Source organism: Phlebotomus papatasi, chromosome 1, assembly GCF_024763615.1.
Source record: "Phlebotomus papatasi isolate M1 chromosome 1, Ppap_2.1, whole genome shotgun sequence".
Lineage (NCBI taxonomy): Eukaryota > Metazoa > Arthropoda > Insecta > Diptera > Psychodidae > Phlebotomus > Phlebotomus papatasi.
In genome coordinates this window covers 99,039,131-99,051,968 of record NC_077222.1, presented here as the reverse complement: position 1 = coordinate 99,051,968, position 12,838 = coordinate 99,039,131, and the positions used below count along the sequence as shown (strand labels likewise).

The following is a 12,838-nucleotide window of genomic DNA, read 5'->3' as shown; positions in this document are numbered from 1 at the left end:
TAAATAAATCTACCGGTCGAATAGAGGAACCGGTCGAATAAAGGGTACTTTACCTTATTTGGATTTGATTTTCAGAGATCTTAAAGAAAAACTGACTTTAAGAGTCAAGATTACGTAAATCCGTCAAAGTAAAAAAAGACAAAATATTTTCTGTTAGCATAACTTCAATCTGTTCCAAAAAAAGTCGTACGTTTGCTTGTACATTTTCTATGAAAATGTACTACTTTTTTCGGAACAGAGTATTTAGATTTTGGGAGAATTTTATACAGAAAATCACCATTTTTGGCGTATTTTAACATCACGTTTCATTAAGTGAAATAGGTTGTGATCAGTTAATCAAAAAGTTAAATAAAAGTAAAAGTAATGGCCTCTACACATTGGGAGCAATTTTCGTCAAAAATTGCATTTTTGACAGAATTTTGACGTTTTCACCTATAGCACTGCAGGAAATTTCCTTCAAAAAAGCAATTTTTGACGAAAATTGTGCCCAATGTGTAGACGCCTTAAGTAAAAAGTCAAGTTACTAAGTTGCATTAAGTCAAAAATAAGTAAGTAATAATTAATATCTTCTTCAAGGAAAATATTTCAAAAATAGGGCTATAAATTTCTAAATTCCTTGTTCGTATTCTAATGCCCTAGACAGACTTACGACTAAAGTCCAGAGACGACTAAGCTAGTTCATAGCCAAGTCAGTTCCTGACACACTACAAATGAGACTTAGCATTCACTGGTATCCACAAAACATAACTTTCCTGGGTTTTTATGCAGATATTTCTAATGAAATGCACTCATACTTCTCTGAAAATGAAACTATTTTTTAATATCATGTCTCAGTTCACGTGCAATAATTATTGTTAATTACAATTATTTGTGAAGTGGAAGCTAACTCGCGACTTAAGCCAATTTTGGCTATTCTAGTGAATAATTCTTGTTGTTATACGTGAATTGTGAAGTAAATTTACAAGTAGTTTCATTTTCAAAGGTATAGTGGTACATTTCAGTAGAAATATCTGCATAAAAACAAACGAAAGTTATGTTTTGTGAGTGCCAGAAAATGTTAAGCCTCGTTTGTAGTGTGTCAGGAGCTGACTTGGCTATGAACTAGCTTAGTCGTCTCTGGACTTTAGTCGTAAGTGTGTCCAGGACATAAGAAACTTACGACATTGGAGAAAGTCTATGGAGGCTATCTATGAAAAAATTTTAAACCAATCTTTTTTATCTTGGAAGTTATTGAATTTTGAATTTTTCGATTTGTGACTTTTTACCCGAGTCTCCCCTATTTTACGTTTCATGCATGCATAGGGTTATAATATGAAATTTTAATATTGGGTATTATTGACGGCTTGAAATTTTGATCTTGATCTTCGTCTCTTTTCTAAGAAGGCCTTTTGTTTCCCGATCTCCATCGGGTATTTTCAATAAAGGCAATACTAGAGGATAGGTCATGGACCATGTAAAATACTAACACAATATCTTGGCTCTGGAATAGTGCCTAAAATTTAAAATATAAAAAAGTGTCCTAATCTTCCCCGATCTCCCCTAATTTGCATTCTCTACGAAGAGGCCCAATCGCAAATTTTCTTATCATAAAAATAATATTGCAGGGTTTTCAATGGATGTTTTAAGCAATCATAAGAGGTGCTTTTTCATTGTGGAATCTTAAGAAAATATATCAGAAAAAAACATATTCCAATTTGTTATGATCTTTTGCCTTTTGAAATCTTCTAAAATTTCAGGAATTTCGCTTACGAATGTGAAAATATACTGCTGTTCTGAGAATTGTCTGGGGTGGCAGCTTTTGTATTTCCAAATTTTATTCTTTGCTTTGGTGAAGGATCAAATTTAGTGATAATTTATGTGAGTTGAAGCATTTATCATGCCGACTAAATGAGGCGAATAATATTTGATCGTTTTGGAGTTTTTTTGCGTCTTTCAGCAAATCTTCTTGGTTGAGAGCGTGAAATTTTTGCGAGGTGTGGTAGCGCTAAAATGGTCCTGAAAACTCCATTTGTATATTGCAAAAGTCAATTTATCATTGTCGGCAGACTCACTTGGTGCATAATGTTGTGTATGTTAATAATGCAACCAGCAAATTTGAATATGTATCTCTAAAAGTTCAGCAAATTGGTCACAAAATCAATATCACAAATTGTGTATATCTCCGATCGCGAGTTATCTCATGGACGGAACAAAAACATGGGCCCTTATCGCACTTTCGGCATTTTACCTGGGCAATTTCAAGTTTATTTCATATTCCCATGACCGTCTCGTGTTATTTTTGTGAATAGAATAAATTTAAATATTTTAATGAAGTTGTATTGAATGCATATTGAGAAAATTGGTAGAAGGAATCGGTGGGCGAATCAGACACATCACAAGAGATTTCTTATCTTTTCTTCGTATTTACTTCTTTTTTTTTTTAATAAATATCACTTTATTTCTTATTCATATTCGCTTGTCAAGGATGTCATGAGCGTCAGCCTTAATTGTCGATTGGGTTTGTATTGTGTGTCTGGCATCTATTGAAATTACAGATTCCGTTTAAAATTATTCGACACACCTTTTGGCGAGAGGTGCAGACGCATGGAATAATCATTTACGGAATGGTTAAAGTGCGCAGAAGAAGTTTATTTTCACATGAATATGTGAAAATATCCCCAGAATACATAAATGCTAACTTAATGTTTATTTAGAAAAATTATATTAGTCTGTTGACAAATTCGCGTAAGTAAAAACAGAATAATATTACCGAATGCGGACACGTTTGGACTAAAGAACAAAAAAAAACAACAAGATTCCGGATAAGAGGACTTTGGATTTTCTACAGAATTTTTGCTACATCACGAGCATGATTTTTTTTTAAAAACTTTTTGCTCTTGTCGATCTTTGAGATTGTGACTAACGATTGATTGAGATAAATGACTTTTGGCAAATTATAATATGTCTTTCACGCATCAAAATTAGGCCGGAAAGGCTTAAGAATGTCAATTAATGTACTATTAATTGTTTTATTTACTAATAAGCATAAAATTCCATTATTGGGTATTATTGTTTCAACTCTGTACATTATTTTAATGAAATTCTTTGGATCGGTTGCTGTTCTTAAACTATTCCATCCATATAGTCTCGAAGAATGTCAGTAAAGTGGTCACACCTGTTTACCTTTAACTGTCCATACAGTCTCGTGAATATCTAACAATCGTATATATCTATATTCTCTTCACCTGTACATATAGCCACATAAATACATTTTTCCTCCTGTTTATATACCTATACATTTCAATCTATAGATGTTCAACATCTTTCACAAATATCAAAGGTGTATTATTTGCTCTGAGATATTAATTTGTCGTCTCTTCTTCAGTTCATAAAAAAAAATATAAAAAGCTCCTGCAGTTGATCAAAGAAAAAAAATGCAAAGTTTTTTCTATAGACTCTTTTTCTACGTAAAAAAACCTACAAGAATTTTTACAACATCCGATAACATATCACCTATAGATAAGGCAATATTCTCAAAAGTCGCAGTTAGGGAGATACATATTGAAAAAAGAATTCTTTTTGCAATCGTCGCCTTGGAATTTTTTTTTTTTTCAAAATTATCTTTTCTGCAAGGGTCATTTCGGACATGTAAATGTTCTGACAGGGAAAGAGTTATTTCTTATTTATCTTTTCTTGACACCAGAATAAATGTCAAGAAATCACCTTTCTGACTATATCAGTCTTCAAAATTACTCTCTTGAGTGATTTATGTGGAATAAAAGCACGCTTTTTGGATTTAGTATTATCGAAACAAAGTGGTGAAGGAAGAATAAGAAACACGATTTTGCATTAAATACAAAGTTGAGAAACTATTTTTCCAATGAGAAGACAAGTTTTCCCACATTAAGTAAATGAACCTCATATTTTTGTTTTTATAAATTATTGTTTTGCTAAAATATATACAATTTTATCAGTATTTTAAATCTAATTTGAAATATTTGAAGAAATAATTTTGTATGGAGCTCATTCGTTGTAGAGGAAAGTAGGGCAATTTCTGACACTTTGACTTTCTTGAAAATGAATATCTCTTGTGCGAATTATATTCTAAAAGCAGGGTGGAATGATAGCTTTTCGATACTATCGAATCGGTAGAATCGATAAATCTGTATCGCTAAAATTTAGTGACAATTGATTATGACTTGATAAATTTTGTATGAGGTTACAAAAAGAGCAACTAAAATTTCAGGATATCAGAATCGACAGTTGATACTATCGAAAAGAAGTTATCATGTCACCCCAGTGCTCAAAATATCTTTAAGATCCTTCCTTGCTGCAATCTCCTAAGACTAATGTTAAAGAACGTTCATAGGGGCTACATAAGCATTGGAAGCATCGATCTCTTTTATCTTCAGGGGGAAGTGGCTCACCTTTGAATCTGGAGCAACTTTGAAACGAGGATTTTTGATCTATTTAGCCTTATAATTATGGCGAGCTAGCGAATGGTGTTTATAACGCAAACGTCTCGGGTTCGATTCTTTAAGATTCCACAGAAAAACTATGAAAGCCATTGTGAGGAGGCGCCGATCTCGTTTCAGACACAGGACAAAGTGGCTAAATCAAATTCAGAATCTTGTCTTGGAGCGCCTTGAGATCGAACCTGAACATCTTCTTGAAGTGGCAGAGGATCGACAGACGTAGAATCCTAAACTGGATGTCATGGGCCCGCGACCCCAATAAGGATAAGCGGTTGAAAATGATAATGATGATAATGATCATTATATTTATAATTTACCTGCACAAACAGATTGAGAAATTAAATTATATTATGATATGGATCGGTTCCACTTAAATATAGGAAGAAATCCCAATTTTAAAGCTGCCCCACATTCAAAGGTGCTCCATTTCCCCCTATAGATCATATTTTGAAATTTTCTGCTTGCCAGAAAATTTCAAAATTTTTTAAATTTTTTTAAGTCCAAAATATGTAAAATAGGGACAGCCTGTCCTCTGTATAAACTTTGCCCTAAACTTTTATGATTGTAATGTTGGACTTCGAATAAGTGAAAGCCATATTACTCAAAATGAACCCCTTCTTTTGCTTCCTAGGAGAGAAATCCAAATCCAATCCAAAAATCTTGCTTTAAGATGATTTTTGCTTTAGGTCCCCTATTTACTGAAACCAGGATATAAGACTAGACACTTAAGATATGTCTATGGGTCGGTTATATTCCTTTTGGAACCAATATATCAAGGCCGCTTATTTAGGCTCATTATGCACTTCCTATTCTTCATGTTCTATCTTAACCCCCAAGGCGGTAAACCTGCTTTATATCAGGGTTATCACGGTGCTATAGACACTATTCTATCGACTTATCACACTGAGACTCCTAACCAGAAATTTAAGTCAATCGATATAGGGAAAGTCGAAGAAATTTAGGCATATATTAGAGGAATCCATGGCAGTAGTAAACATCGGGTAGTTCTACACATTGCGTTTTTTTAACAGAGGACGACACCCCTGTATATGAATTCTTGGATATTATAGAGGAGTCCTTGTTCACCGAAAAAGTTGCCGACATAAGCCCAAATAGTGTATACATAAAAATCAGTGTTTAAGACCGTCAAATTTTTACTACTGCCCTAGTTTCCCTTAATTACGAAAGTGTAAAATGTTGGAAGAATAAACAGATAAATTAACGATTAATAGCTATTTAGGTATATATTTTAAATATTAAATAAATATCTAGAATATTGTTGAGGTTTTATATACGATTTACAGCAAGAAAGTAATTATTCGTTTTAAGCTAGGGGAAACTGGGGCACCACCGGAGATGGGGTAGCACCGAACAATGATTTTCATATCTAAACTGCATAGACTATGACGACTTTTTTTCAGTGGGCAAGCATAAGCATCCCTATAGTATCTACGTATTCATACAGGCATCGTCCTCTGAAGTCTAATATCCAATTAGGAAATCGCAGTGTTTGAAGCTACCCCGTGTTCGGTGGTGACCCAGTTTCCCTAATAATTCTTTCGAGCAACGGATATATATTTGGAATAAGTTTTAAGAGATCATAGAGATCCGCTCCGGTTCGTTCATGATCTTGCGGGGGAGAACCCCTTAACCCGGTTTCTAAAGTGGCTCATCCGACCTCCAGGAATTAAATCGTCCCATCTTTCCCTCAGAAAATGAAGTAAAATTTATTAAAGAAATTAGTATAACAAAAGTTTACTACAGAAATTCTAGTGTTTTTTCTGGTCCCAGAAGCATATTTCGCCTTCCTTTTGACTGGGAAATAATTAAGATTGATTGCAATGGGTTTGGAAGGTTTATTCTACCCCAGAATTATTAAAGTATTTTTGTAAAGAACACATTGAGAACAATTTTCGTCAAAAATTGCTTTTTTGAAGAAAATTGGCTGCAATGCTGTAGGCAGAAACGTCAAAATTCTGTCAAAAATGCAATTTTTGACGAAAATTGCTCCCAATGTGTAAAGGCCTTAAGAAATCAATTCTTTTCATAATAATGTTCTGAAATAAGCATTGAACATTCTTTTCAAATCATCGCAATTATATTTTCTTTTACTTGATCAAACTGGTCAAACTGATGTTTTTAATTGCAGCAAAATTGCCAGTAATTATAAAAACTGTAATATCATAAGCATTTCATCATAATACCATAAGTATAAGATCAAAGATTGAGCTTTTCTTGTATAATTTTATTTATTTGTTCTCTTTTAGAATTTTCTGAAAATTAGGAATTTCTTGTGATTTATTTCATTTTCCCTATTTTTTTTGTATAATATAAATTCCTATATTTACTATTTGAAAATATACTATATGAAATATAGTATATAACTTTTTTGTTACTATACTGTAAGATAAACATGATAAAATTTAAAATTCGTGGAATTCCCAGACAGACTAATTTGGAAGTTCAGACTTTGATAGTCTTTTAATGACTTAATAAACACAATTATATAAAGCACTTTAAAGATCATTTAAAAAATTATATAATAAGTCTTGAGTAGTTCAAGTTCTAAACTGATTAGTCCGAAGCTCCGCTTAGTCCGGAATTTCAAAATTTATTCTCAAACTTATTTAAAAATTAACTGGAAAAAATGGATCGAAAATCAAGTATCTCAAGTAATTTCATTTTTTTTTTAATTTTTTGTGTTATGTCGTGTTTGATACAAATATGAGTGCAATATACATACTACAATGCTCTTATAGTCTAAATGGTCATTTTCATAGAAGTCTAGTGAGTAATATTGTTTACTAAATACTAAGAAAGGTCACCAGTTGTTAGCATTAGTTTAACAATAAAAGCCACAATATACGAAAGAATTAAGATTTCTTCTAAAAGATTTACTCAACAATTCTTGTGAAAAATGATTAATAATCTGGGTTAGATGTGATGGAAAGACCATTCATTGTGTTTCATTGTAGTGAGTTGTAACTAAATGAAAGACAGCAAGTACTTTTCTTACGAATGGAAAATGCATCATTTTGCTGCAACACGTTTTGAAGGCATAGAGAAAACAATCTTAGATTTTTGCGTATCGATTGGAATACTAATTTTCTCATGAACAATTTACACGGGTATGGAGAGTATCGTGATGATAGAGACAATACGAATGGATTCTAAACATCAAGATGTGGTACTTGAGACATAAAGATACGTTTTGTGTACACGATAAAGTCTCAAGAGAAGTGAAGGGGCGTTTATCATTCTATTTTATCTGTTGATGTACGTTTGTAAGGTTTTCTCTGTACATCCTCAAAAACTGGAAAACAAACGCCGGAAATGCATCAAGATGATGTCAGACTTTTACGGTGTGTGTAGAATCACATTTTTTTTTTATTCTTTTGCCAAGAAACTTTATGTTTAGTGTTGGTTTTTATGTGTTTTGATAAATGGGACAACATGAGAAGATTAAAAAAGATGGAAAATATGTCACTTGAGATTGAGGAATTTGGAGTATTTAGGTAAATTGTAATTGCTTACTATTCACTTTAAGCGTGAGAATTGCTGAGAGAGTGGAGATAATTGCGAGGTGTTTAATATCAATGCGTCAGACATTCGCATGAGCATCAAGTGAAACATTGGCACATATTTTCTGATTAAAGATTCCGATGAAAAATTTTATTGCTCGAACACTACAGAAAAAGCTATATATTATATAAGAATTTCTCGATTTTCTGACGGATAAAAATATTCATTAATCAGATCCCATGGTGAGGTACTACATGTTTTAAGCTGTAGAGTTCTCGTTTTATGGTACAAGTGTCCTGGGTTCGATTTTCCTTTCGATCACTAAAATTTTCTGGTACTTTAAGTTTTCGGTTGCAGCAGATTAATCAATGTCTTGCAATTAACAGTTAGCATAATACTAAAACAGGAGTCGTTAGAGTTGAGAAATTTTCTTAGTTAGCTATGAGAATATTTATCAACTCGAACAATGTTCTAGAAATACCGGAGATATAATCGAATTTTATTTTAGTATTTGTTCCTTACTGATCTAATATACAAATATTGTGAAAAGAAAATTATTTTTCTGTCAAAGAGACGCGGAGATACACTATCGGACATAGGCTTTAATGTACACAAAATTTGACTTATTTACATTAAATCACCATGAACAATAAATATTTATGCAGTGTAACTGTCTCTGAAGAGGATTTGTCATTCCGAATTTTAATCAGGAATAATAATGAAGAAAAATATTATCAAAATCGATGCGACGTCAAACTTTCTGTGCGTAATTCTGTGTGGAAAATTTGTACAACTTTTTTGCTAGGTGAGAATTTCTACTTCTCTTTGTTTATTTTTCTGACATCTTTGAAGGACTATACACTATTATCGTATAAATAAATAAATCTTTCCAAAAATCTATAAATATTTAAAAAAAACAAAAGTTTTTCTAAAAGGTCTAGGTTGCGTTTAATCTGGAATATATACGAATGTGTTTAAGAATTATTAACCATATAGGCATTTTCGATTTCGTTTTTAAGAAATTTATGATCACTTTAATTTTAACTGATCTGAATAGAATTTTTACCTAACCAAAACTGATTTTTAATGAACATTTTGAACTGTATTCTCGGTCTTTTGTGGATAATTTGGAATCAAGAAACGTTGTAAGAGGAGGAAATAGAGAAGTTTTAAAAAAGTCTTTACCGTGTTTCTTGACTCCAAAAAAGAAACATTTTGAACTATTAGATTTGTTTATTAATAAACTGCAGGTGGGTAAATAGGCATGACCTGCATGACATTTTCAGTTCATTCTGGCCGCCAATCTTTTGATTTCGTTGACTGATCAACGCCGATCAGTCGATTACTAAGACTGAACAGTACCGATCAATCAGTTACAGTAACTGATCAGCATCAATTAGGCGGTTAGTGGGAATGAACGGCGCCATTCTGCCAATTCTGGTGCCTGAACTGTACCGATCAGTCAGTCACGATAACTGATCGGCGTCAATTATTCGTTCGTGGGGGCTGAACGGCGCCGATCAGCCGATTACGATGAGCGAACGGTGCCGATCAGTCAGTTACGGTAACTGATCAGAGCCTATTAGTCGATTATGGGGAATGAACTGCTCCGGTTAGCCGATTATGGTGCCTGAATGGTACCGATCTGTCAGTCACGATAACATATCGGTGCCATTTAGTCGATAATGGACAATAAACGGCACCGATCAGCCGATAACGCTGACTAAACTGTGCCGTTCAGTCAGTCACAGTAACTGATCGGTGCTAATTACTCGTTCATGGGGACTGAACGGTGCCGATCAGCTGATTACAGTAACTGAACGGTATCGTAACAGACTGATTCAGTCAGTTATGGTAACTGATCGACGCCAATTAGTCGATTATGGGAAATGAACTGCGTTGATTAGCCGATTATGGCACCTAAACGGTACCGATCAGTCAGCCACGATAACTGATCGGTCCTATTTAGTCGATAACGGGGAACAAACGGCACCGATCAGCCGATAACGCTAACTAAACGGTGCCATTCAGTCAGTCACGGTAAGTGTCCAACGCCAATTAGTCGACCATGTTTCTATTCCGATTTAGACAAGATTTGAATGTATTCTTATTCGTTTTCAAATCCTGGACAAATCATTTTTAATCGGTTATGAATTGGTAATAATTTGATTATTGATTTTAGCAGTTCAAAATGTCGTAAAATTAATAATTAAAAAAAGTAATTTTTCGAAAACACTCAAATTCTTGAACCTATTAGTTCGACGGTTGTCTTCTAAACTAAACTAAAACTAAATGAACGTTATGTAGCAGTCACGACAAGAGTTTGAGTATTTCGCAAAGTATTTTACACTTGATCACTACATTTTATTTTCTCAAGAAATTATGGACTTTGTACGTCAATTTTATCGCATTTTACGTTTTTGAGAACTTGTTTGTCTTTCAACTTTTTAATTAAATTATTAAGAGGTGACAATGGAACTCTATGAATTATTTCCCTTTCCTTGTTCTTCACCAGAAGCACCGTCAATGGAGAGGCAATGTCAAGAGCAAGCGACATAGCGACAGTGGCTATGGAGGGTCATCTTCCTGAAAAAGTCGAGGACACAAAGATGACCAGCATCTCCTTGCGAAGTAAGTCAGAAGGCGATACATCCTACGGCCGGAACTTTCTGCTCGAGAATGACTTCATGTACATCGACGATGATGGAGATGAGGTGGATTCTGGTTATGGAACCAATAGAATTCTCTTTGACACAGAACAAAATGCCACAGTGCACGATCCCAAGAATTCAACCAATTCCACCAATTTGTCCCATCAGAACCGTCCGGCGAAGACTCAGGAGAAAGAAAACGCCGAAGAGGAACGGACTAAAGGTATGAGATCAATTAGAAACCAATAGAACATTCTCACGGCGAGCACGAATCAATCATGATTGTTAAGACCTAATAAGACTATTTCATCAGTTTGGAGCCGAATTAGGGACAAACCTATCTGAGGTACTTATGTGACCTACATTCACATGTCTATGACGTTTTTTTCCCACAATAGATTAATTTATAACAAAAAGTTTTATGGCGCCTCTATCAACTTGCATTTTATTTGAATTTTTTTTGCGGTTTTGTGCAGTAATATTTTTTGTGGCTTTTGAAAATGATACATTACAGGCATTAACAGGCATTGTGTGTCTGATGAAATAAATTGAGGGGAAAAACTTTGTGTCAATTCTTGACATAGCAAAATGTTCTAATGTTCTCGTTTCTATATTTTCATCCACAATTGAACCTGAAAATAGAATAAAAATGCATATACTTGGGAACAACATCACCCCATATTTAACTTCCTAATTAAAATGTTGTTTTTCTTACTTGTTGTGATAAACTCGCTTTTGTTTTTCTCGAAATATTAATTTTATAAGTTTAAAAAAACAAACTACAGCAAAATTGATGTTTTACTAGGAAGCCTTAGGGCAAAGTTTGCAATTACATGGCACTTGAGAAAGAGTTCAGCTTCAAATATAATTTTTTTTTACTAAATATTCCCTCCTTTCCGAAAACAGGAGTAAGTTTCTTAAAACATTTTCAAAGAAAAAAAGTAAAATTTTTTTCAGAACGGAGGGAGTATTAATTTTGTTTTCTCCACACTTTATAAAGTATCTTAAGAATTATTTTAACAAAATCTCAACAATTTTTATCAAAATAAAATAAACAAATAAGCAATAGGAAATTGGTACAAAGTCGGGCAAGATCTTTTGGAAAGTCGGACATAGTGATTTTTCTCCATATTACAGTCAAGTGTGCTAATCCGGGCGCTTCACTATCTGGATCGTTTATGACTAATCCACTTAAAATAATATTTTTATTTTTATTTCCGTAATATAGTCACTACAGTAACATAATATAACTATTCAAGTTTGAGAAAAAGCAAAAATAATATTTTTATCCATTAAATAAGTGAGTGTAATCGACTCATTTTAATCTTGTGCCAGCTGGGTTTTTCACTAAAAATTTTCTAGCAGTGATATTTTCGCTAATGACAGTTGGTTGATTGAAAACATTTATTGTTTTTTTTCCTTGTGAAAAAAGTATTTTAAATCCAAAGGTTTAATTTAAAGTGAATTAGCGAAAAGGCGACACAGTTAGTGCATGCTGACTTATTTCAGTATTATCATTATTTTATAAATTTTCTTTAATATTTTTGATAATTTTTTTTATATTATGTTTCTGAATGAAACAGTGAATAATTCTATGGATTTAGAAGAAGTAAAAAAGAATTTCATCAGTCCAATAACAAGCGTTTAAGTAGCACTCTTCAGAAAACGATCCAGTTACCCCACCTTACTATACTCGCATGCTTCCTGCCATCCTTTCTGTAGTTTCCGGATGATACTTGAAGAACCCCAGGTTCCAAGGACTCACTGGGTATTCTTCCACATTAAATCAAATATGATCGAAGGAACACCTGCTCGGAGAGGAACACTTATTAGCAATTGCATCAAATAATATTATATTAAAATTTATTTAATTAATCTAATAAAATTCGAGTAAATTCAAGTCATATAAGGTTTTTCATTAATCTGCCCTTTCCTATAGATGTTCAAACTTTAATCCTAAATGTTAAAAAAATATTATGTCAATGGATCTTGAAACGAGTTCTTAAAGTGCCAATATGGATTCCTTTCACCCTACTTCTTACAATCAATGCTCTTGCTTTTCTCCAAATAATCATAAAATCAGGATTAACACCGTTTTGATGAAAGATTAAAAAAGATAATGGTTTTATTAAGTTTTCAAGGGGTCCTAATTTCCAAATTGATTTATACGAAATTCCAATTTTTACCCTATGGTTAATAGTTTTCTCTTTT

General features: G+C 33.1%; 1 protein-coding gene across 3 annotated transcripts in view; it reads left to right on the top strand.

Annotated features, from left to right (window-relative positions):
- LOC129810016 (rho GTPase-activating protein 7) overlaps window positions 1–12,838 on the top strand; it is a 115,820-nt gene that overhangs the window by 15,755 nt on the left and 87,227 nt on the right. For 2 of the 3 annotated variants that reach the window (XM_055860240.1, XM_055860238.1), the window contains exon 2: window positions 10,492–10,850. In XM_055860240.1, coding sequence (XP_055716215.1) covers window positions 10,514–10,850 — 337 coding nt within the window. In that variant the 5' untranslated portion in view covers window positions 10,492–10,513. The remainder of the gene's footprint in view (window positions 1–10,491; window positions 10,851–12,838) is intronic. The other variant, XM_055860239.1, reaches the window with a different exon arrangement.